This window comes from Drosophila ananassae, chromosome 3R (assembly GCF_017639315.1).
Source record: "Drosophila ananassae strain 14024-0371.13 chromosome 3R, ASM1763931v2, whole genome shotgun sequence".
Taxonomy (NCBI): Eukaryota; Metazoa; Arthropoda; class Insecta; order Diptera; family Drosophilidae; genus Drosophila; species Drosophila ananassae.
This window is the reverse complement of record NC_057930.1, coordinates 23,745,425-23,766,988: the sequence shown is the minus strand read 5'-3', so window position 1 is coordinate 23,766,988 and position 21,564 is coordinate 23,745,425. Positions and strand designations below refer to the sequence as shown.

At 39.5% G+C, this 21,564-nt stretch overlaps 2 protein-coding genes across 7 annotated transcripts in view; one reads left to right on the top strand and one right to left on the bottom strand.

The window, feature by feature from the left end:
• The window catches only part of LOC6498009 (paxillin), a 27,406-nt gene extending 5,842 nt beyond the window's left edge, over positions 1–21,564 (top strand). The window contains exons 1-9 of one of the 6 annotated variants that reach the window (XM_001961846.4): positions 9,072–9,153; positions 11,213–11,377; positions 11,884–12,044; positions 12,109–12,298; positions 12,355–12,496; positions 12,562–12,653; positions 12,724–12,869; positions 17,175–17,885; positions 20,970–21,564. In XM_001961846.4, coding sequence (XP_001961882.2) covers positions 11,293–11,377; positions 11,884–12,044; positions 12,109–12,298; positions 12,355–12,496; positions 12,562–12,653; positions 12,724–12,869; positions 17,175–17,885; positions 20,970–21,236 — 1,794 coding nt within the window. In that variant the 5' untranslated portion in view covers positions 9,072–9,153; positions 11,213–11,292 and the 3' untranslated portion in view covers positions 21,237–21,564. Of the gene's footprint in view, positions 1–5,054; positions 5,403–9,071; positions 9,154–11,212; positions 11,378–11,676; positions 11,792–11,883; positions 12,045–12,108; positions 12,299–12,354; positions 12,497–12,561; positions 12,654–12,723; positions 12,870–16,918; positions 17,070–17,174; positions 17,886–18,026; positions 18,824–20,969 lie in introns of those variants that run through there. The other 5 variants (XM_014906434.1, XM_044716459.1, XM_014906433.3 and 2 more) reach the window with 5 other exon arrangements.
• On the bottom strand, positions 5,408–6,119 carry LOC6497538 (C-type lectin 37Da). Its single transcript, XM_001961845.4, has 2 exons — positions 6,000–6,119; positions 5,408–5,943 (listed from the first exon to the last, which is right to left on the bottom strand). The coding sequence occupies exons 1-2, from the start codon at positions 6,088–6,090 to the stop codon at positions 5,474–5,476; spliced, it is 561 nt and encodes a 186-aa protein (XP_001961881.1). The 5' UTR covers positions 6,091–6,119; the 3' UTR covers positions 5,408–5,473.

Genomic DNA, 21,564 nt, shown 5'->3' with positions numbered 1-21,564 from the left:
CAGGCACGACTGGGAGCCGCTGACTGCCGATCTGCTCGAGATGTGCAACACAACGGCAGCAAGTGCCACAACAGCAGCAGCTGCCACCAGTGCAACAATTTCGTCAGCAGCAAGTGCAACAACAGCAACAGCTTCCACCATTGCAACTATTTCGGCAACAACAGCAACAACAACCACAGCAACCACAATCCGAAAGACCTGTTATTTTAAGGAATGAAATACTCGTTCCAAGACCCCCAAGAGTGAATACTGCAAATTATGAACCTTTGAATTTGCAGCCCTCTGGTATCATCTGTGGCTTCCACAAGATGTTCCACAATGTCGAGTGTTAGAAGGAGCATTGTTGAAGGGCCGAGGGACGACGGTCATGAAAGCAGAAGTTTTCCAGTTTTAAATAGGCAATGCCACTATTGCTATCTGAAAATTCGAAATTACAAAGCATACGAGGAACACGTAGCAAATTGCCTAAAGGAATCAAAGTGCTTCCCTTGCAATTTGTGCCATTTTATTAGCAAGGGTAACATGGCAAGCCATTACAGGTATTGCAAGGGGACAAATGGAATTCCATTTGTACCAAATGAAACACATAGGAGGTACAGGGATAATTGGTTAAAACAAAGGGAAAATAAATATGTAAAGGAAACATCTGATTATTCTGAGCAAAGTTTTTAAGTTTTTCCCATTCTGCAACTTTATTTTATTTATTTATTTGCAACTTATTTATTTTTTGCCATATTTTTGTTGAAAGTTCCATATAATTCTGAAATATTTATTATCATATGGGTAATTCACTAATGTCGAACGCGACATTCGTACGCATTCCAACTGAAAAAATAAATGTGCCAAGATTTTTTTTTATTTTTACAAAAGTGAATCTAATAGGTCTTGATTAGTTGTACAATTGGTGAAAATATTAATTTTGGAAGACTTTGTTTTTAGAATATTCAAAAAAAACTTGGGCTGTCGCACGCGACAAAAAACAGAATTACTTTTTCAAAAACCATTTCAAACGCTGATTTTAGCGAAACCTGATGAAAAATTTGTCTGCAATCAATTTCCAAACGTTATTTATTATTTGATCTAAGTAATTCTTTTTGTTTCACTTAAAATTATTTGGTAGTTTTTTTTTTTTTAAATTCAATTTTATTCACTGTCGCACGCGACAGTTTCTTCCCTCATATTTTCGTAGTTGTTTTTGTACTTTTAAAATAATAAAACGTGAATTTTGAGATTCTAAGTTTAATAAGAATTAATTTAGAACTAAAAAAAATTAATTTAGGTTTAAAACTTAACAAACAAGGAGGAAAATAATATAATTTTATGTAATATAATAATATATTTTTTTAATTGTTTTCATTATTTTTTAAATTTTGTGTCCAACGCTTGCAGCTGACTTTATTATTATTTTTTTCATTCATCTGCATTAATAAGAAGCAAATAAAAAAATTAAATATATAAAAAAAAATAAAAAAAATTCTTACCATAATAATTTTATTGAAGTACAAAATTTAAACATAGCTCAATATTTAATGAAAAATATTATTTATATAAGGAATTTTTTTTTTACATTAACTGATGGCAGCAAAAAAATAATCCCGCGTAATTACCGCGGGATGCGCGTTTGGCGAGCGCCAGGCACGACTGGGAGCCGCTGACTGCCGATCTGCTCGAGATGAGACATGTCGAGATCGGTTATGTCCGACTCTCGAGGGTTGTTGAGTGAGACTCCACGTGGGGAGCAGTGCAGCGGTAAAATAGAGATAACGAAAGAGGAGTAACAGTGGGACAAAGTTGGTGTTTAGAAAGTTAAAAATTATTTTGTATTATGTTATATTAAGTATTAATATTTACTTTTAATTTAATAAAAATAATTTATCTTATCTTAGTTTTAATTTACCTGTTAAGTTCTCCTTTTTTTTATGATGCTCTATCACACTGTATACACTTTCAAAACAAAACAAGCAACATTTGACAATATCTATGTATCTGCGCCTTGGCTTCTTTTTCCTTGTGCCTCCCACTTGCGGTTGGAGATACTTCAGCCACAGGCCGCAAAAGCAAAATGAAAAGCCACTCCAAAGGCAGGCGCAAAGAAGTCTGCTTTTACTTTGTTTGGATCTCTCTCTCGAGTGTTTGCTGAGACACTGAAAGAAATACCTGATGTATATTTTATTTATAAGTTATTATAAGAAATAATAATAATAAGATATTAGCCAGAAAATAAATAAATCTATTTGATTTATTGTTTATAATTATTTATATTCGCTCTGCACTTTCTTTTTTTTCTGAGTGTACTTTGTTTACTTGCTCTCCTAAAAGCTTGTTTCTCTTTCTCAGAGAGCGAGAGAGAAAGTTGGGGAGCACGCTCTTCTGGTGGTGGCCATGCGCCTGGGTCCCCTCTGGACTTCAGTCGGTTGCGACGCTTTTGATGAGACGCGGGCGCAGCTCGCGAGATACTCGCGTTTTCGGTGCGGTTCCCCCACTCTCCTGCGCCTGTGCGGAACAATAACAAAATATGTGACAACAAACTGCCAAAGTGCATGGAAAAGTGTATAAAAAATATAAAATAGAAAACCAAACACACACTCAAATATTAAAATAAAAGCTCACAAAGTATTGTGCTCAGTGGAGAACGAGTGTGGAAAATAATTGTGGAAAAATCGGTAGAACGGTGCTCGGTGTGGAGCGTGGGAAATTGTTAACTTCCAACCAAGTTCCAAGCTCCAAGTTGCAAGGAATCTAAAAGCAAAAACTAGACAGACTGCAGATAAAAGGCTGCTGAGATAACTGAGATAAGCGGTGGAGTGGAATTTGCGAAGATTAATGGATGCCAGAATTCCTTAAATTCTTGGCAAATCGGGAGACATTTAAATTAAATTAGCATTTCTACTAATTATGGAACTAATTATCGGCCGACAAGACAACCAGATAGATGGGGTATTTGGCCCGATCTGGCAGAGAGCGTAGAATTTGGTTATAGCCCCCATTTCCCATTTCATTTTCGGATTAAAGTCGTGGGCGGCAGCGAGATGGAAATTTGTTTTCTGTTTTTATTTTGTTTTTTGTTTTTTTGGAGGGGAAATGCTTGAAATATAACAATAACAACATGGAAAACAATTAAATTGTGCCCACTTAATCTATTAAAATTATGACATATTTCACTCGAAACGGAATGCATTTCCATGAGAGTGCCATGAGAAGGGGGACTTCCTTCCCCTTGCCCTTGCTTTTCCCACCAAAAGTATCTCGAGTTACGACACCAAATGGAAACGCTGGAAAATGATGTAAACGCGGCTGACAAAGTGCTCACAAATAAACATTCTGTTGCTGTTTGTTTGGTTCTGGCTTTGTCCAATTAAATGCACTTACGAGAACCGCTTTCGTTTTCCAATATCTCTCAGATAGCAGGGACGCATCTCTCAGATACACTCAGTGGCTTTCATTTGTTTACGACCCAACAGCTGCTGTCTTTGTCTAACTGCCTCAGCTGATCCCCCTCAGTTGATAATTTCCGTTTTTTGGGAATGGAATCTTGAAGCCCATGCTAGTCTCAGCTACTTAGCACCTCTGTTTTTGGCAGTGCAATGAGTTCATCGCTTGAAATTCGACTGTTTAGCAGGTTCTTCTCCCCAAAGCGTAGTTCTAGAGTTCCCCAAAAAGATTCTTATCTTCCCAAAGTCAAAAAGATTCAATTAGAGTGTGCTCTAGACTCTAGAGTCTAAGCCCATCAGTTCAATTGAATCTCTTGTTCCGAAAACAATGACCAATAAACTGATTATTGTTTCAACTATTTCCTTTCAATTGGCCCTCTATCTTATCACTAAATTGGAAAATACTACCCATAGTCTATGTGGAATGTGGCTATAAATTGGCCAAGTTTATTGGCCCCCTCCCCGAAGGGCCATCTTCTTGGCCACGCACTGCGTTTTCACCTTAGCAAGGTCAACAACACTCACACTCGCCTTCACACCCATTTTATCTACTTACTAATAAAATATTTATATTGAGATCGTGGCGATCGGCCGACGCTAGCTTGGATATCTTGGAATTTCCTTCGTGCCGCCGCGGAAAAGCCGAAAAACCGAAATCGTGCCTTTGACTTTTAAATATAGTAGGAAGTCGGAGCAGACTGAGTAATGCCCCAGGTGTAGAGGAAAAATAATTTGCTTAAAACGAATGCCAGAGGCCCTGGAAGGAAAGTAAATTTTCTTGTTTTTTTGGCAACGCTCTGCGGAAATCGTTTTCCCGCATTTTCAATTAATTTCCCCCATTTTCTCCCTAGTCCCCATAGTCTCTCCCTTCATTAGAGGACCGAAACGTCGCCTTTGATTTGTTAGAAAAGTTTTCTAATTTTGTTTTTTTTTTCTTGTGAGTTTTCTCGTTTGGAGGTGTATTTTTAGTTGGCGATCAGATGGTGTTGACGTAATTTGGCAACCTTGATTCCCCTTTCCTCCCCCCAGTTTCAGTATCAGTGCATGGATCGCTTGGTTTTTAGTTTTTTCTGAATTTATGTTTATTATTTTTTACCTTTTTCTTCCAATGTGTCGTTATTTGTTTGAAACAAATGTGAAATGTGGCCCGGCATGTTCATTTTGGTATTTTTATGAATCCATAAATCTGTCTTTATAGACCGTTTGGATCAACTTGATCTGGGGGCTAGTATATCCAAAGGCAATCGTAAATTTTGTTAGTTCCATAGATCATCCATTGGACTTCACCCACACACGATACAGAGCTTCGTAGCATCTCCCATTTTATTTATTGATCAGGTGATCTTGCCTTTTGATCTTCACAGATCACTTCAAAAATCTCAAAGCTATTTAAGCCATTTGATGAAACTTAATATTCTTCCAAGTATTCCCCATTGGCTCTGATCCCTTTCAATTAATAGAAAATTCGAAACACTCCCCAGACAACAATTTCCAACATTAAGTCTAAGTCCACTGTTGGCAGGGAACTAGTTATATTTTTTTTTGCTTTTTTTCTGGTGGAGAACTGGGGGGCAATCCCCCTGATAGACAGGCAAAGACAACGACAACATCGACAGCAAAAACATCCACTCTTGACAGGCAAACTGAAACGCAAACAAAAACGACAAATCCGTCGTCGAGCCCCGAAAGGCCAAAAATAACAAATGCGCTTATAAATAATTCAAATGAAACTCTGCTCACCGCTCGCACTGCAGTAGTATCAGTCATATCGTAGGATTACTTCTAAAATAATATAATATTAATAGCCCACTCCCCGATCGATCAGATCAGTGACATTTTAATTGAATCGCAAGGCGGAAAAGTGAATCTCAGTTGGAAGCGGAAAAATGGACAGAACAATGTATGGAAAAATAGATCCAGGTGCTCGTCAGCCCTATCGCACTGTCAGGAGTAAGGGCATCCAGCCAGGTTGTAAGTATCTTCTCCAAAAATCAAATTTATTTAAATAGAAATTACAAAAATAGTAAGATATTTTATGTAAATTATTTCCAAACCACTATGGATATGGTTTCCATCTTGGGGGCCTCACAAATGTACTTGAACAGACTCTGATCGTGGTGGGAGCAGGGACGATCGTTTAGTTCGTACTTCTTGGAATCGGGATATATGAAGCCCATGTGGACGCAGTGCTCCCGTTGGCCGGCATTGTCTGGCTGATTGCGAGCCCATCGCAGGCTGTTCATGGTCTGGCCATTCGAGAACCACCTGTGGCTTCCGGTCTTGGCCAAGTCGTTGCCCGAGGTCCAGAGGTTTTCGTTGGCCGTATTGGCCATCAGGTAGCTGGACACCGCATCGAACTCTCCGTCCGTTTCGAAAGTAACCAGCTCGGAGTCGAATCGCCGGCACTTCTCGTAGGCTTCGTACCAGTTCACATTCTCTCTTCCGAAGTAGTAATACCCATTATTTATTTTAATAAATGGCTCCGATTTGACTTCCGCACCAACGGCATTGCCTAGAAAGGTACACTTTTGTTTTAAAAATATAATATTTATATATTTTTGTTGTTACCTTCATTCATTTGAATGGTAAACTTTTCATAAGTCCATCCAATCTTCACACTCGCGAGTAAAAAACAGAATAGAACCGTGGCTTTCAGCATTTTAGTGGAGACTGCTGGAGAAGTACAAGCCTTAATGCAATATAAATAAAGAAATTACTCAATTCCTGATTATAATTGCTAATTTATTTTCAACAACAGGTTAGGTATAATCACATTTGAATCACACTCGAGTGAAAAACGTGTGAATGGTAATGGTTTAACCCTTTAAGGGGGGTTATGCACTTCTGCAACAAGGCTGCAAGGTTTTTATTTTCAAGTGTGGAATAAAAAATAGTCGAAAATTTATTTTATACCGTTTAGAAACATTCCTTTTACCCTTAAACTTGTCAAAAACTGAAAATAGATATACTTTTTCAGTTAATTTTGTTAAAATTTTTACCCCTCTGTTCTACAATATAAAAATAATTTTAAAACTAAATAATTCATAAAGTTAAAAGTTAATAATATACATACTTATTTATAAATCATTAAGTTTATGTTTTTTTCGCATTAGAATTGGAATAGTTTAAAAATTTGATAATTATTTGTTTATATTTAAATAGCTATGTATTTAAAAACTGAAAAAATTCAAAACTAATTAAACTAATTAAGAAATTATTACTGCTACTAACTAATTTTAAAAATTGGTTCTTTTAGTTTTAATGAATTAATTTCAATAAAAAATGCATTTAAAATAAAAATTTGAAATGCATATGATGGAAAATTATGCCAAAAAATGCACTTATTGCAGTTTATAGTTTTGTTTACAAAATTTTGACAAAAAATGTAGCATATCTTTCAGCGTTAACTGAAAAGAAATCGTATTTACTTCAAAGATAGCTCTCTTTTCGGCGAAGAGTTTTCAAAATTCATTAAAAATATTTCAAATTCTTGTATAAAGAGAGATTAAGAAACAACATAGTTGAGACAATAAAACTACATAAGAAACAATCCCAAAAGTTAACAGAAACAGCAACCGGAAAATGTAAACAATTGTAGTCCGGGGAACTGCAAGTGACGCAATCATGCAGACTCAGATACAGTATCTGTATCTGTGATGTGCAAGGCATGTAAAGATACAAGATGTTTAGCTTTTCTTTGCCAAGTTTTATGTCTGCAAGAGGCTCGCCTGAAATAAGTTTCTGAACAGGTATTAGATACTTTTTAAAAAATATTATTATATATAAAAATAAATAAATATTTGAAAAATTCAAAACCTATATAAAAGTATCTATAATATATATTAATTTTACAACTTCAAACACTATTTTTTAAGTGTATTTGCTTAGCAATTTTGTTTACATCTGGCTGGGAAGTACTACTGTTAATTGCACACACAGGCAAACACCTTCGAGTGCACTGGCATCGGAATCTCCAGTTGTCAGCTTTGGATTTGAATAATTTCGATTCAGTTTACATTGCGCCGTCGAGCGGTCTCTATCGTCTCTGAAAAAGTTAACTGAAAACGGTCATTGATATGAAAATCGGTAAGCTGCAATCTGAGGAGCTCTGTGGTGTGGGATTATTTGCATCACAAATCTGTCAGACGGATAGTCGCTGACCTTACTACGCTGGCGGTTCATTCATCGGTACTATTGGATTAGATCATCCAATAGTGCCCATTGAGAGACTACATTGATGGTGGGCGTCAGTGGTTTTCATTCGATTCGATTCGTGTTCTATTTATTGCCAGACACGACACTTTGGCAACTAATACTGGCGTCGATCCGGCCATAATCTGTGTGGATAAAGTGCGTTTCGCAATGATAAAGTAAACTATCTCTTGGATACAAAAACTATACTATATTTATGATACACAGTGTACAGGGTGCCAGTGCCGAGGGCTATCTGAATCTAATATCTGACTGATTGATTACATTGGCGGTTGATCTCATAAAGTGGGCTTGCCAGGAAGTGGAGGCTTCTGGGGAGTAGAGATCCATACCAACATCACAATCCCCCCTATCTGTGAAGCATAACTCGTTTTCATGGCACTTGCCGTTGACACAGGTCGTGGCCATCTGTTTGTTTGCTTTCTGGCCGATAATCTGCCTCACAGAGGGCTGCCGAACTGCTCACCTTTGAGTCTGAATAATCACTTGAACATGAACGAATAAAACAATACACTTAATTCAACAAAAGCCATAACAATTTGTGGCCATTTGTTGCCTTTGTTGTTCTACAACTAATTTTAGTTTTTCTTTTCAAAGTCAAGTGATTCATTCATCTACCAAAAAAATAAAAACAAATATTCATGAATAACAGAAATACATTCACACTCAAAATAGAGTGGAAAAGGCTATTGCGAAAGGTGGACGCCAGGTGGCGCCGCTTTCTATGGGACACAAACACCCACGCAACAACAAATGGCAATAATTACTCAACACTTCTGGCTTCTGTTTATGTTGTAAGTGTTTTGTAATTGAGTCCAAGTTGTGCTCAAAAAAGTGAGTGAATGAGTGCGAGAGTGAGTATGACTGGAGCGTAGAAACAATGGTTGATTTTCGTTAATTTTTGCAAGAAATGTTAGAAAGTGGATATTTCAAAAACTAGTTATTATTCAATATAAATTGAAACAGAGGTTACAGACTATAGGTATTCAAATAACAATAAATAAATGAGGAATAATATACGAATAATCACAAAAATTAGGTTTAAAATTTATAAAAAGGAGTGGAAAGTAAAATGTAAGAAAGATGAAATTCCAAAACAAAGCTACTATTTAATTCAAACTAAAATTTGATTTGGAAAATAAATAGTAACAGTAAATAGAAAATAAATAGTAATAGTAAAATAAATAAATTATGTTGTATACCAATAATAAATGGGATAAAGGTATGAGATGAATAATAAAAACTAAGCTAAACACGAAAAATTAATCAAAAAAGTTCTACAAAACTATAAACAAATATTAAATAAATATTTAATTTTAACACATTTTGCCTGCTAAATTGCCAAAACCGTCCACTGTGACTATGTTTGAGTGAAAAGAAGGCGCGCAGCTTCAGAGCCGTTTGTTGTCGGGCATCTTGTTCAGTTGATTTTAAGATTTTGCCGAGCCAAAATAATTTCTGCGGCGGCTGCTGTTCGACTCTGAGCATACATATTTGTTGATTCGCGGGTGTGAGTGTCTTTGTGTGTGTGATTGTGTACTTGTGAAGAATTTAATTAAGGCAGCCTCCAATCGATCAGCAATATCAACAGCCAAAAAGCCAAAAAAACCAACAACAACAGCCGCAAACAAGACGCCGAAACTAAAATCGAAAGTGCTCCCCAAAAACGAGCCAAACAAAAAATATGTAACAATGTCAACAACAACTGGGACTGGGACTGGGAGGGACAACATTTAGAGACTTTCGCGAATACCTTTACCTGCGCACCTGCCCTCTCACCCACGCTCTCCAACCCCCTGCAGTTGTCAGTGGCATTGCAACAGCTGTCACGAGGCAGCCTCCTCTCAGATCTCAGGCCTCTGGTCTCTGGTCTCAGGTCTCACTCTTCGAGGCAAACTCCGAGGCCTGGGTACACACTCTTGATTAAGTGCAACTCCAGCAAGCCATTGACAAACTACTGCGAGGCGGCTGACAACTTTTATGGTGGCTCTTAATTGATTTTAATTGCATTTTAATCAAGCCAGCTGCCTCTGCCACTGCATTCTATGAAACTAATATGTGACAATGTCTTTTAAATGAAATATTTTCCAAGAAACAAACAAGAAAGGGGTCTCTTAAACAGAGAAACAATAGATATCTCAGAGAATAATACAAGTTTTTTAACTAATTAGTTTCAAAACTTATTCCAAACCTCTTCTAAAAATAGCTCTTGAATAATTTATGATATGCTTTCCTTTTTTAATAATCCATTTCCCCCTGGAACATCATAAATTTAAAAATCTCACTCTTTCTCAGCTCAGTTCTTCAGTCTTTCCATGTTGACCCACTGAAGCATGACGTTCTGATAACCCTGCCCTGTCCTATATATAGACTCTATAGCCCCTTTTTCCCCCAGATTTCATTGGAAACGGGAGGGAGGGAGTACAGACAGTACCCACATATGGTGGTCTCAATGATTTTGCTCGTCAACCACATGTTCGATCTCTCAGTTTAGGACTATTTTTAAAAATATTGCGAAATAATTTGCCTGATTTTCGTTCCCAATAATGCAAAATGTCTAAATGTGTGTATGATCCGAGCATCACACCCATCACCCTCTTGTTATAAATTGGCCTGCCAAGCAGAATAATTCGCGTCACACCTTATTTTCTTATTATTTTATATAACTCAAAAATATAGATTTTCACTCAATTTGGCTGTTGAGTGGAAAGCTTTCCCCAGTTTTCCTCGCTCTCTCTTGGCATTGGCCCAGTTACAGGTGTGCCTTTTCCTCTATTTCCCCACAAAAAAAATGATTTATTTTCTAGCCTTATGGCTTAATCGCCTGCTGTCATGTCTTTTCCGTGTTTTGGTGGCACAGTGATGGTCTCAAGAGCGTGATGGGGGGCGACAGGTGACAGGGGTGACGGCATTAGAGGTACTTTCGGCTCACCTCAAAGTAACCTGGAGTCTACTCCTCCCAATACTCGATCATTTATATCCACTATTATAGTGTTGTTTAGCCACTTCCCCGTCTTGTTTTGCTTTCGAAGCGCCAAGAATGCAAACAACATTAAAATTATAAAATATGTACACTGAAAGAAATGTTTTTCTTTTAAGAGGTTGAAGAATCAAAAGATCTTAAGATCTCTCCAGCTAATCTCTATTATAAAATCTATGTTGATTTTATTTTATTATTGAATTTATTAAAAATGATCACTGATTTCTCTCAGTGCCTTGAATAACACTCATACACTGGCAAATATTATGCCATCGCTTAGATGCCATTTTTCGTGACTTGGTGCGATTTTTGGCCCGTTCGACAACTTCGTCCCACCTAAACTGAATCAAAAATTGTACATACCCCGCCACTATATGTATATATGTATATCCGATATATGTATCTTTAATCACCCTCTGTGTTTGGCTAGTTTTGGACTGCAGTGTGGGTGTATCTTTGGGCCGCGAATTGATTGAGTTTTCAGTGCTTTAGTTTGGTCAGTTGGCAACTGAACTTTCGGTTATTGTTGGTGGATGCTGGATGGCTGCTGAATTTGTCGAAAAATATTAAACTAAACTGCCGTTTATAGTGGTCCAGACTACGGCAATCGAGTGACAATCAAACGAACAATTTCGATACCTTCGATTCTGGCCAAATTTAGTGCGTGAAATGCCTTCGAAACTGATATCATCGTCGTTCCACAGTTCACCCCTCAACGACTGCTTTAAGGTGGGCGCGTTTGAGAGACGTCTGGGTAAGTTTTTGAATGGAACAAGTGGCTGGCTAGTGGGTGTTATGGGGTTACTTTGTGTGGGAATAGTGACAAGTTCAAGTGTAAATTGCCTGCAACACTGGCAGTTAAGATAGGGTTATTTTGGATAGCACTTCCCTTAATATAAGCTTTTAATTACTAGCCCCCACTAGCCAAGACCACAACCACAACCAAGATCATCGGGCCAAGAAAAGAGAAAACAAACAAAACGTTATCAGGAACTTTTGTCCGGAGCTATGTGTGTCACCTGGCTGCGAAGTGGGTTCTCCGTTCAGTTATCAGAGAGCTATGCGTCAGAGGTGCAGTGACAAGTGCCCGAAGCTAGGAATTTGAAAAGAAAATACTTGAGGAAGTCCGGAAGCAGAATGGCCAACTATGGGGATTACGACAATCTGGGTAGACATTAAGAAATATTAACAAGAGATTTAAATGCCTAAAAATAGCGTTAATTTAAAATATTAATCATGTTCCTTGTTTTATCCTTCTAGATGCTCTCCTTGCCGACCTGCAAAACAGTGTTCCAGGCCATCCACAGCCACCTCAGCCACAATATGGAACAGTCCAGCCCAAGTCACAACCCCTGCAGCAGCAGTTTGTGGACAACACTCCGGGTTACGGCAGCTTGAGGGGCAAGGCACAGCCCCAGGTGGTGAGTGGAACATGAATACATAAGTCTGATCATTTTATTTACTCAAAAATATTATATTTCTTAGTATCAAGAACACTACAACGTGGAGACTCGGTCACCAACGGCGGCGGAGTTCAATGGCTCCTCGGCTGTTCCTAGTTACGCCAATCAGGGCTCCCTGCCACGTCCGGCTGCAGGAAGTTCAGGCCTTTCGGAGTTGGACTCTCTGTTGCAAGATCTGCAAAATGCTCGTTATAATGGCTCTGACAAAAAGGGTAAGTCAGAAGGGCTTTTCCTTAAAGAGTATAGAATAAATATTGATTCTTTGTAGAAGTCGATGTGCCGGTCAACTACAGCACTCCGGTCTCGAAGTACAACACCTACAACAGCTATGCCACCGTGGAGGAGCGTCCCACCATGGACAGCCTGTTGAATGAACTAGACAATGCCCACATCTACGCCGTGCCCAATGGGTGAGCCAATAAATAAATCCTTCTAACTTATACAGAGATTAACTTTGATCCTATTTATTTAACAGATCTGCACACAAATCACCGACGCCGGGACGCCATGTCACCATCACGGTGCGTGAAACCAAGACGGAGAAGTTGACGGGTCCCGATGGTCCAGGTACTTACCCATCAGATATCTTAGCCTTCTGAGATGTGTTTACTAATTGATGTTTGCTTGGGCTTTGCAGTTGGCACGGTGGAGGAGCAGATAGTGCAGCAGAAGGACTCTTACACGCCCAACCATGCTGTTCCGGGCCAGCAGGTTCACCAGGCATACACGTCGCAGGCCACCAAGGAGTTGGACGACCTGATGGCATCCCTATCCGATTTTAAGGTGAGTTTTGGAGGGACATAGAAACTATAGGGTCTATTAGAGGTCACTGATAATTTTAAACATTAAAGAAATGTATAATTCATCTTTAATTTTATCAAACTATGTACTTGGAACTGAGTCTTAGACTCTTTCCTCTTAGAAACCTCAAGTTCATGATATTAGATCTTAAAATCGTATAAAAAACTAAACAAATGTGATAAGACATAAGGTCAGAGCAAGAATGTTATGAGATAAATTAAATAAATAGTTTAAGAATGCCTTTGTCTAAAAGTTCATCATAATCTTAATGAGATAATAGTATCAGCAGATTGTCAAAGAGACTTGAATCTTTAGTTCCATACTAAAACAATGGGTGATTGCTTTTTAATTAAATAGTATTATTAGTATTGGGTGTCAGAATCATACCCAGATGGGGGCCATATCCAATCAACCTCCAATTCACTTATTTTCTTGATAAATATTTGGAAATTGCCAACAGTTTTGTTCACATCTCGAATTAATTCCCAATTAAACTATCAGTATCTGTGTATCTGTGAATATATCCGCCCATCTATTGTGTGATGCAGACCGTTTGTTAATAATTTGTTGCGAATGCCGCAAATGTTTTCACTTTTTCACCTGTCGGAGCGTCACGCTCACTTTGAACAGCGTCCGATCGACGGGGATGAGGTCGAAGGCTTTGTACTTTACCTGCACCTGCCACCACCACCACATCCCCTGGTCGGCGCTTTCCGGCTTTTCTATTATCTGCTTGGATATTTTTAGCGGCCCATCGCTCGGCCCATAGCAGCTGTAGTTGAAACCATGTTGCTGGTAATAAAAACCATAAAATGAACAGATTTATCATCGCAAATCGTGTGACGCATGTCAGTCGAGGGAATCTAATGACAGTCTCGATCGCGATCGCGATCCTCCGACTATCCATCCCTTTGGTCGTCCGGATGAGGTCTTGACTTTGACATCAGCGTCCAACGTGCTGCGAAGGTGAGCCGTGTTATTTTTATGATCCACATAAATCGACTGGGCTAATGAAGTCCGATTATGATGGGGAGTATAGGTGATTGTCACATTTGGGCGATTTATTGCACACGGCGCCAAAGCTCTTCCTCCTTACACATGGCCAGTCTCTATAAGGTCTATAATCCGCCTATAACTTTCTCATTAAGTCATGAATCAAATGGGATGGCAATCGAGTAAACAAAATATTCATTTTATTGTCCGTGCAGTGCACAGTTCCTTGACTGGATGTGTGGCATAAAAACAATATTGTTTCCGCTCATTTGGATTAGCCTGTTTTTTTCTCTCACATGTCTGACATTTGTTTTTAGAACTTTCTGACTTTCTGACATCTTGAACGGAACGCCTATGGGGATGATGTATTTTAGCAGATGTCTTTTGCATCCTATTCGGTTTCTTTTTATATTGTTTCTTATTTTTTGCTTTTATGAGCTTAATATACTGCAGTCCGGCTGCTCCTTTCCCTCAATTTCAATGGATCTGGGTCAAGGCTGGTGGGAAGTTCCCCTCCTTGGATCAGTTCGGTAATGGAAGCCATCAATCATGGCCTGGAAACTGCGCCAATAACTCAACTGAAGGGACTTTGTTTATCAAGGGAATATGTGCCATAAATAACTTCCCATTAAAACTTAAACATTTATCTAAAAAATTAGCAATATCTTAAAATAAATCGTTATTCTTTTGACAGTCGGCTAAGCGAAAGTATTTAAATGATATTTTGTTGCCTTAGACAAGGTGATTTACTGGCCGTTTCTATATATCTTGATGTGGCATTTAGTATCTATATTTATTATAAATTTAATAAAATTATAAAACAGAAAAGAAATTATTCTGCACCCTATTTGAAAACACAGTCCCTGATCCGATCTCCCTCCCAGAATTCTCGACTCGTCTTCAAAGAATGCAGCCAATTGGCAGTTTGTCACTTTGTTATTCCTTTCGCATTAATTAATTAATAATTATCAAGTGGAAAATATTCGCATTCTTGGCAATCTTAAACAGAATCTTAGCCTTTGGCTGCAATCAACCAGACACTCGAGTGCGTATTTTTCGAGTAAATTGCAATTCAATGTCATTGACGAATGGCAGGCAGTCGGCATAAGAACTGTATATGAGAGGTCGGCCTGTTAATTATTTAATTTCATTTTCAATTTTCTGCCACTCGCCGAGGGAAGACCGGGGGGCGGTGAAGACTGGGCGGAACAAGGCGTGTCCGTGACTTTTGTTGATATGATAAATATGAAAATTAAATAGGAAAGCCTCTCAGGCCGTCTCTTTCTAAATGCTTTAGTGTTTGTGCGAAAAAAAAGAAAATAATATTATATTCGGATATAAACAATATTGCACACGGCACGTAGGATTTTCCCAGCAATTTTCCAACCCACATACAGACACTCGGCCCCCACTTCCGCCCTCTAGCCTCTCGTGTCAACGCTTTTCCACAGTGCCCGCTCTTTCTATAGTTTTTCATTGCAAATCATTTGCATGGCTATTTTTGAAAGCGTTTTTTATTTTATTTTCCTTCATTTCCTCGGCCATACAGCCCCAACGATCTCTATATGGGGCTGGTGTGTGTCTCTGGTGTTCTATACTCTTGTTTGGCCTTTCATTGCCATCATCTGCTGCCCAAAAACCGCATTCGAATTTGAATTTTCCCGCCAGCCCTGACAGAGATTTCCTCGGTACCCACTTCCTGTCCTGTCCCTCCCAGCTCCCAGCTCCCAGCATCCTTGTTTATTGGCCACAACTGGAAGCGTGTGCCAAACACGCTCATGCACTTTTTATGGGGAAATCCTGTCCGCCGGCCGGCCGACGTCGATTTTTATACTCCACGTCAGGCGACCATCTCCACGGTTCCATTCTACTCTCTGTGTTGTGTACGATTTGGGTCTTAAAATAGCCAAAAAGATAATATTGGGGAAAATAGGAGGACGCTATAACACGCTAACGCTGAAGCCAATGGCAATAGGACACAGGAGCGAAGTTTCCAGTGGCGGGAGTCGGGCGGCACGGTTTACGAAAAATTGATAACAGTCTTATTAGATAGAAAATTCTAGAATATGGTTAGGGATTTATAGGTATTAGTATATATTAGGTAGTATATTATAGGTATTAGGAATTTTTTTTGTATTATATTATACCCATGTTACTCTTATTTTTTTTAAACGTCTACTGATTAAGAGGCCTTTAAATCATCAAAATATATCTACACCTCAAAATATATATGCAATTAATAAGTACTTAAGAAATATAATAGTCTGATTAACTAAATCGTATGACGATTAAATAATTTGTCACTCTAAGTTAATTAAGTTTTGAATAAAAGAAGTGTTGGAATATTATATTTTAAGATAATCAATAATCTAATTAAGACAGGTTTAAGATTCTACGAATATTTTTTTAGAAACATTTTTTGAAATGCAGAATACAAGATTTCCAGGATCATAAGACTATGAAGATATATCCAAAAAAAGGGAGAAAAGTTAGGAACTATAAAATATAGAATTTGAAAACTTTTAGAGATAAAATATTGAGTAGAATTATAGACTCTTAGTTGTGCACCCTAATGTTTGCTGATCCTGCCCTTGCCAAAATCGTAGGATGCTCAATTAGCCGTCTACTTAGTAGAGCTGAAGCAGGCAGAACGCAAGGGGTCCAATGAAAAGGCAAAGTTTATGAAAGAAAAATTGAATATTGAAATGGAGACTCGACAGACATACACATATACAGAGGCGGACAGAACCGTGAATCTGCAGACAGAGGCGGTGGCCAGAGGAGAATCCCCACCCCCTGGCCACCGCCCACTCTGCACCCGCCTGCCAGCCAGGCAGCCTGCCAGCCAGGCAGCCAGGCAGCCAGGCAGCCAGGCGGCCAGTTGGAAGTCGTTCGTATTTTTGGCAATGAACGAAAACTACGTCAACGTAGAAAAAAAATGCTTTTCTTTGCATATGAGGAGAGCGTCGTGCGCAACGAGACACACACAGAGATGGGGGCACACACACACACACACGCATAGATACGGACGCACACAGATGCGGATTTGGGGGCAGGAGAATCTGTGCGAAGAGGAAGAGAAACATTATTTTCGATATTTTGATTTTTTTTTGTGGCGGCGGCTAAAAGCAAAAGTTTTTGTACTAGCGCTCGCACAACTTTTGATTCAGTCGCGGCAGGCACATCGACGTAAGATCACAGAACCCCCAACTGTACAGAGAAATCTGACAGAGAAATCTGAAAAAAAAGGATCGAAGGAACTAATTGGGATACTGTTTTTGAAACCATTCACAGGTCAGCAACGGTAGCAACGGTATCGGCAACGGAAACGGAACCGGACCAGGAACAGGCAACAACCACTCCCAGCAACACTCGTCGACACTGCAACACCAGACGGTGACCGACTACGCCAGACCGAACAAGGGCAGCCAACAGGCACATCTCACCCAGACGATCGAGGAGACGACCATCGTCGAGGACAGTCGCGAGGATCAGTTGGATTCTATGCTAGGAAACCTACAGGCCAATATGAGTCGCCAAGGAGTCAATACTGTACAGAAGGGCTGCTGCAATGCCTGCGAGAAGCCGATTGTCGGCCAGGTGATCACCGCCTTGGGCAAGACCTGGCATCCGGAGCACTTCACTTGCAACCACTGCAGCCAGGAGCTCGGAACCCGCAACTTCTTCGAGCGCGATGGCTTCCCCTACTGCGAGCCCGATTACCACAATCTGTTTAGTCCACGATGTGCCTACTGCAACGGCGCCATTCTGGACAAGTGCGTCACGGCGCTGGACAAGACCTGGCACACGGAGCACTTCTTCTGCGCCCAGTGCGGCCAGCAGTTCGGCGAGGAGGGTTTCCATGAACGCGATGGCAAGCCCTACTGCCGCAACGACTACTTCGAGATGTTCGCCCCGAAGTGCAATGGCTGCAACCGGGCCATCATGGAGAACTACATCTCGGCGCTGAACTCGCAGTGGCATCCGGACTGCTTCGTCTGCAGGGTAGGTTTATGATCATACTATTTTAAATAATTTATATTCATATTCTTCTGAGATCTCTGAAGATTCAAGATTAATCTTTTGAATCTATAGAGTACTTGAACTTTTGACATCAACCTTAACCTTTCTGGTGTGACCTTTTAGGACTGCAAGAAGGCCGTCCGCGGCAAGTCCTTCTATGCCATGGAGGGCAAGCCCGTCTGCCCACAGTGCGTGGGCGTTGATGAGGAGGAATAAGGCGGCAGCATCCCCATCCTCATTGGCATTCAGCAGCATCACCAAAAACTTGTTGCTGAAGTTCAGCAGCCAAACGAAAATAGACCCAATGGAGGTGGCAGCTTTAGATACATTTTTGTATCTAGCTGCGTGCCACTTTTTATTTTTTATAATCAGCATCATGAAGAGACTTGTGGGCAAAAAAAAAAATATTAACAAACAGCTGCCCGCCGTCCGTCTTGGTCTATTTTCGTTGCGGGTCTAGGAGCAACAGGCACAACAGCAACACAGCAACACAGCAGCAGCAGCAGCAACATCATCAGCAGCAACCCCAGTCCCAGTCCCAGTTAGAACCCCCAGCTGGCCCACCCCTTTTTATAGAAGAAGGGGGCAGGCGCCGCTGGAGAAATGATTTTTAACCCTCTATGATGGTCTTTGCCCCTTTGCCCCTGACCCGGCCCAAAACTGACTCGTTGAACTCTTTATATGCAATTTTTGTAGGCTTAAGTTAATAGGTACTTTTTAAATTTTAATTCATTTATAAAAATGAGCAACAATATTGTAATTTGTTTTTGTAAATAAAATTTTAATAATTACATATTAAAAAACAAAAAACACAAAAAAAAAATAATAATAAACAAAAAAACAAGAAAGAAAAATGGGAGAGAAAAGTTGTAAAATTCTTATAACTTTTCAAGGTGACGGTGACCCTCAGACACCGCCCACCACCCACAACCCACCTACCACGCCGTGTACACGCGGCTGTGGGGAAGGGGGTTGGCAGACCTCGTGTCAAGGTCAGTGTCAGTGTGCTGGCCTTGACATACGATTCTGCGCCTGTCACCCACCCCCGCAATTTCTTTCCTGTTGCCATTGTTGTTGCTAAACAAATTACAATATTGTGGAATAGATTCCGATTAGCGCGAGCAATTAATTTACTAGTTGAGACTATTTTCGTTGCTGACGTTCTATAGAGGCATTATAGAACCGCCATATAGTATGCTCTGCTCGGCCGTATATCTGTCTATATTAGACTTAGGATTCGCATTGTTTATTGCCTAGACCTAATGGGAATCCCAGGGTGTTAATTGGATTGATTAGCTAAACTACACACTCGAAGACGAATGGCTGAAAGTAATATATTTTTCCAAAATATATTATCTAAAAATAGACTTGAAATTGCATTTAATATATACTCATTATATATAGTATTTTCGTTAGAGAATTTCTCCAATTGATTGGTAGAAATGTGTGCCACATACTTGAGTTGTATTTATAGTTCACACCGATATTGATTATTTGATTTTGTTATTGTTGCCATGCTCCACTTATATGGGCAGCACTCACAATAATCAACGAGGAAAATTTTGTTAAAATTTTCAAGGGAAATTGCTGCACCTGTTGTTTATGGAATGATTGATTTGTTATGAGGAGGTGAAAACCGAAAATAGTTCTTCCCCCCTAGTATGCACATATCAGGTTCTCAATGGTCCTTCTCTCCATGGCCCGATTGCTGTTTGCCGCCTCGATGATATCGTCCTCCGTTCTCACCACCCCTTTCTTTATCACTCCCCTGGCTCTGGGCCATTCGCTTGGTTGGAACTTGGCCAAAAGCGTGCGCAAAATGTTATTGTCTTAAGACAATTGTTGCTGTTCCTGCTGCTGTTGCTGCTCGCTGTTGAAATGTTTTTCCAAAAACCCAAAAAATAAAATGGGATTAAAACAAATGTCTTTGGCCGGTCCTCTCCCCCTGTATATTTATCATATTTAAATTTCTGCGTTTCTAGTGTTTTTGAAATGTTAAAATTTCGTTTTCAATTAGCCCGAAGACCAGAGCCCATGCACAGTGGGCCCAGGCACAGGGTACTGGTCAAGTCCATCCGACACTTTTCTGTTTGTCACAAATTCTAATTAGGTTTTTCAGGTCAGGCGTAAAATTTCGCACAGAAAGTATGATGTTGACGACTCTTGATCGGTTTGCTGGTCAGTCATGCTATATGGCAACTAATTTATGGTCATAATTAGCCTCAGACGGCGACTGCAGAAGCCATTTGGCCCACAATACATCATCCTCATACCTATAATATTTTTTCATATCCGAAACACATATTTGCACGAATGTCAAGTGCCAAGAGACTGTTTGTAGTTTTCATCTAATGGCGCAGTAACCGGTTCATTCTGTCATATACTGTATTTGAAAAGAACAGGTGTTATTTAAAATTTCATAAAAAGTGCAAGCTTGGTTGGGTGTCTGGGAGAGGAGCTTCACCAAAAAAATTGGGGAAAATATCAATAAAAAATGCTGTTCTTAGATTTTGATGCAGAATGAAAGAGAATCGAAATAGAAATCGTTTGATGTATTCCGCTCAAGAATCGGATGCTTATTAGTCAAGATACACCTATAGTTTGGGGCCATATATGGATAACCCGGATTTCGCAAGGGGATCCATTAAAAAATTTTGGAAAATAAGGATCGAAAAATGTTTTCTCAGATTTTGATGTAGATTGAAGGAGAATCAAAATACAATTCGTTTGAGGTATTCCGCTTAAGAACAGGATGAATATTGACCAAGATATAGCTACTGTTTGGGACCATATATGAAGAACCCGGATTTCGCAAGGGGATCCATCAGGAAAATTTAAAAAATTTGGATCGAAAAAAAGTTTCTTAGATTTTAGTGCAGATTGAAGGGGAATAGAAATACAATTCGTTTGAAGTATTCCGCTCAAGAATCGGAAGAAAAGTGACAAAGATACACCTATTTTTTGGGGCCATTTACGAAATATGTTAAGGAGCACCACATAAACTATTTTACCAGATCATAATTGAAGTTTAAATATTAATGTTTTGTATTATAATTTTTTTTGCAGGACTGCCGGCAGCCATTCCAGGGTGGCTCTTTCTTTGACCACGAGGGACTGCCCTATTGCGAGACCCACTACCACGCGAAGCGCGGCTCGTTGTGCGCTGGATGCTCAAAACCGATCACCGGACGTTGCATTACGGCCATGTTCAAGAAATTCCATCCGGAACACTTCGTCTGTGCCTTCTGCTTGAAGCAATTGAACAAGGGAACGTTCAAGGAGCAAAAGGACAAGCCATACTGCCACGTCTGTTTCGACAAGATATTCGGTTGAATTCGCAGCTGCCAAACTCTAGTTACGGATAATAATACTGTTTTTTATACGATTTACGACCCCCCACTGTCCCCACACCACGCCAATGCCCCCCATACACACATACTTACCGTGCATCTGTGCTTTGTATAACCAAGTCAAATTAGTAATTTAATTAACGTCAATCGAACAGGCTACGACGAAAATGAAAATAATAAAATTGCGATCGTAACCAATTAGCGGACACTAATCCTAATCAAATTACATACATATGTTGGTCACTTTGATAATGCTTCTCGTTCGACAAGAAAAAGACCGCAAAATGATAAATAAATCAAATATGAAAGAA

Excerpts from the sequence above, each read along its gene's own strand:
- LOC6497538 (XM_001961845.4), bottom strand. The coding sequence starts at position 6,090 with ATGCTGAAAGCCACGGTTCTATTCTGTTTTTTACTCGCGAGTGTGAAG. Across the intron at positions 5,944-5,999 it reads TACCATTCAAATGAATGAAG|GCAATGCCGTTGGTGCGGAA; the intron begins GTAACAACAAAA and ends GTACCTTTCTAG.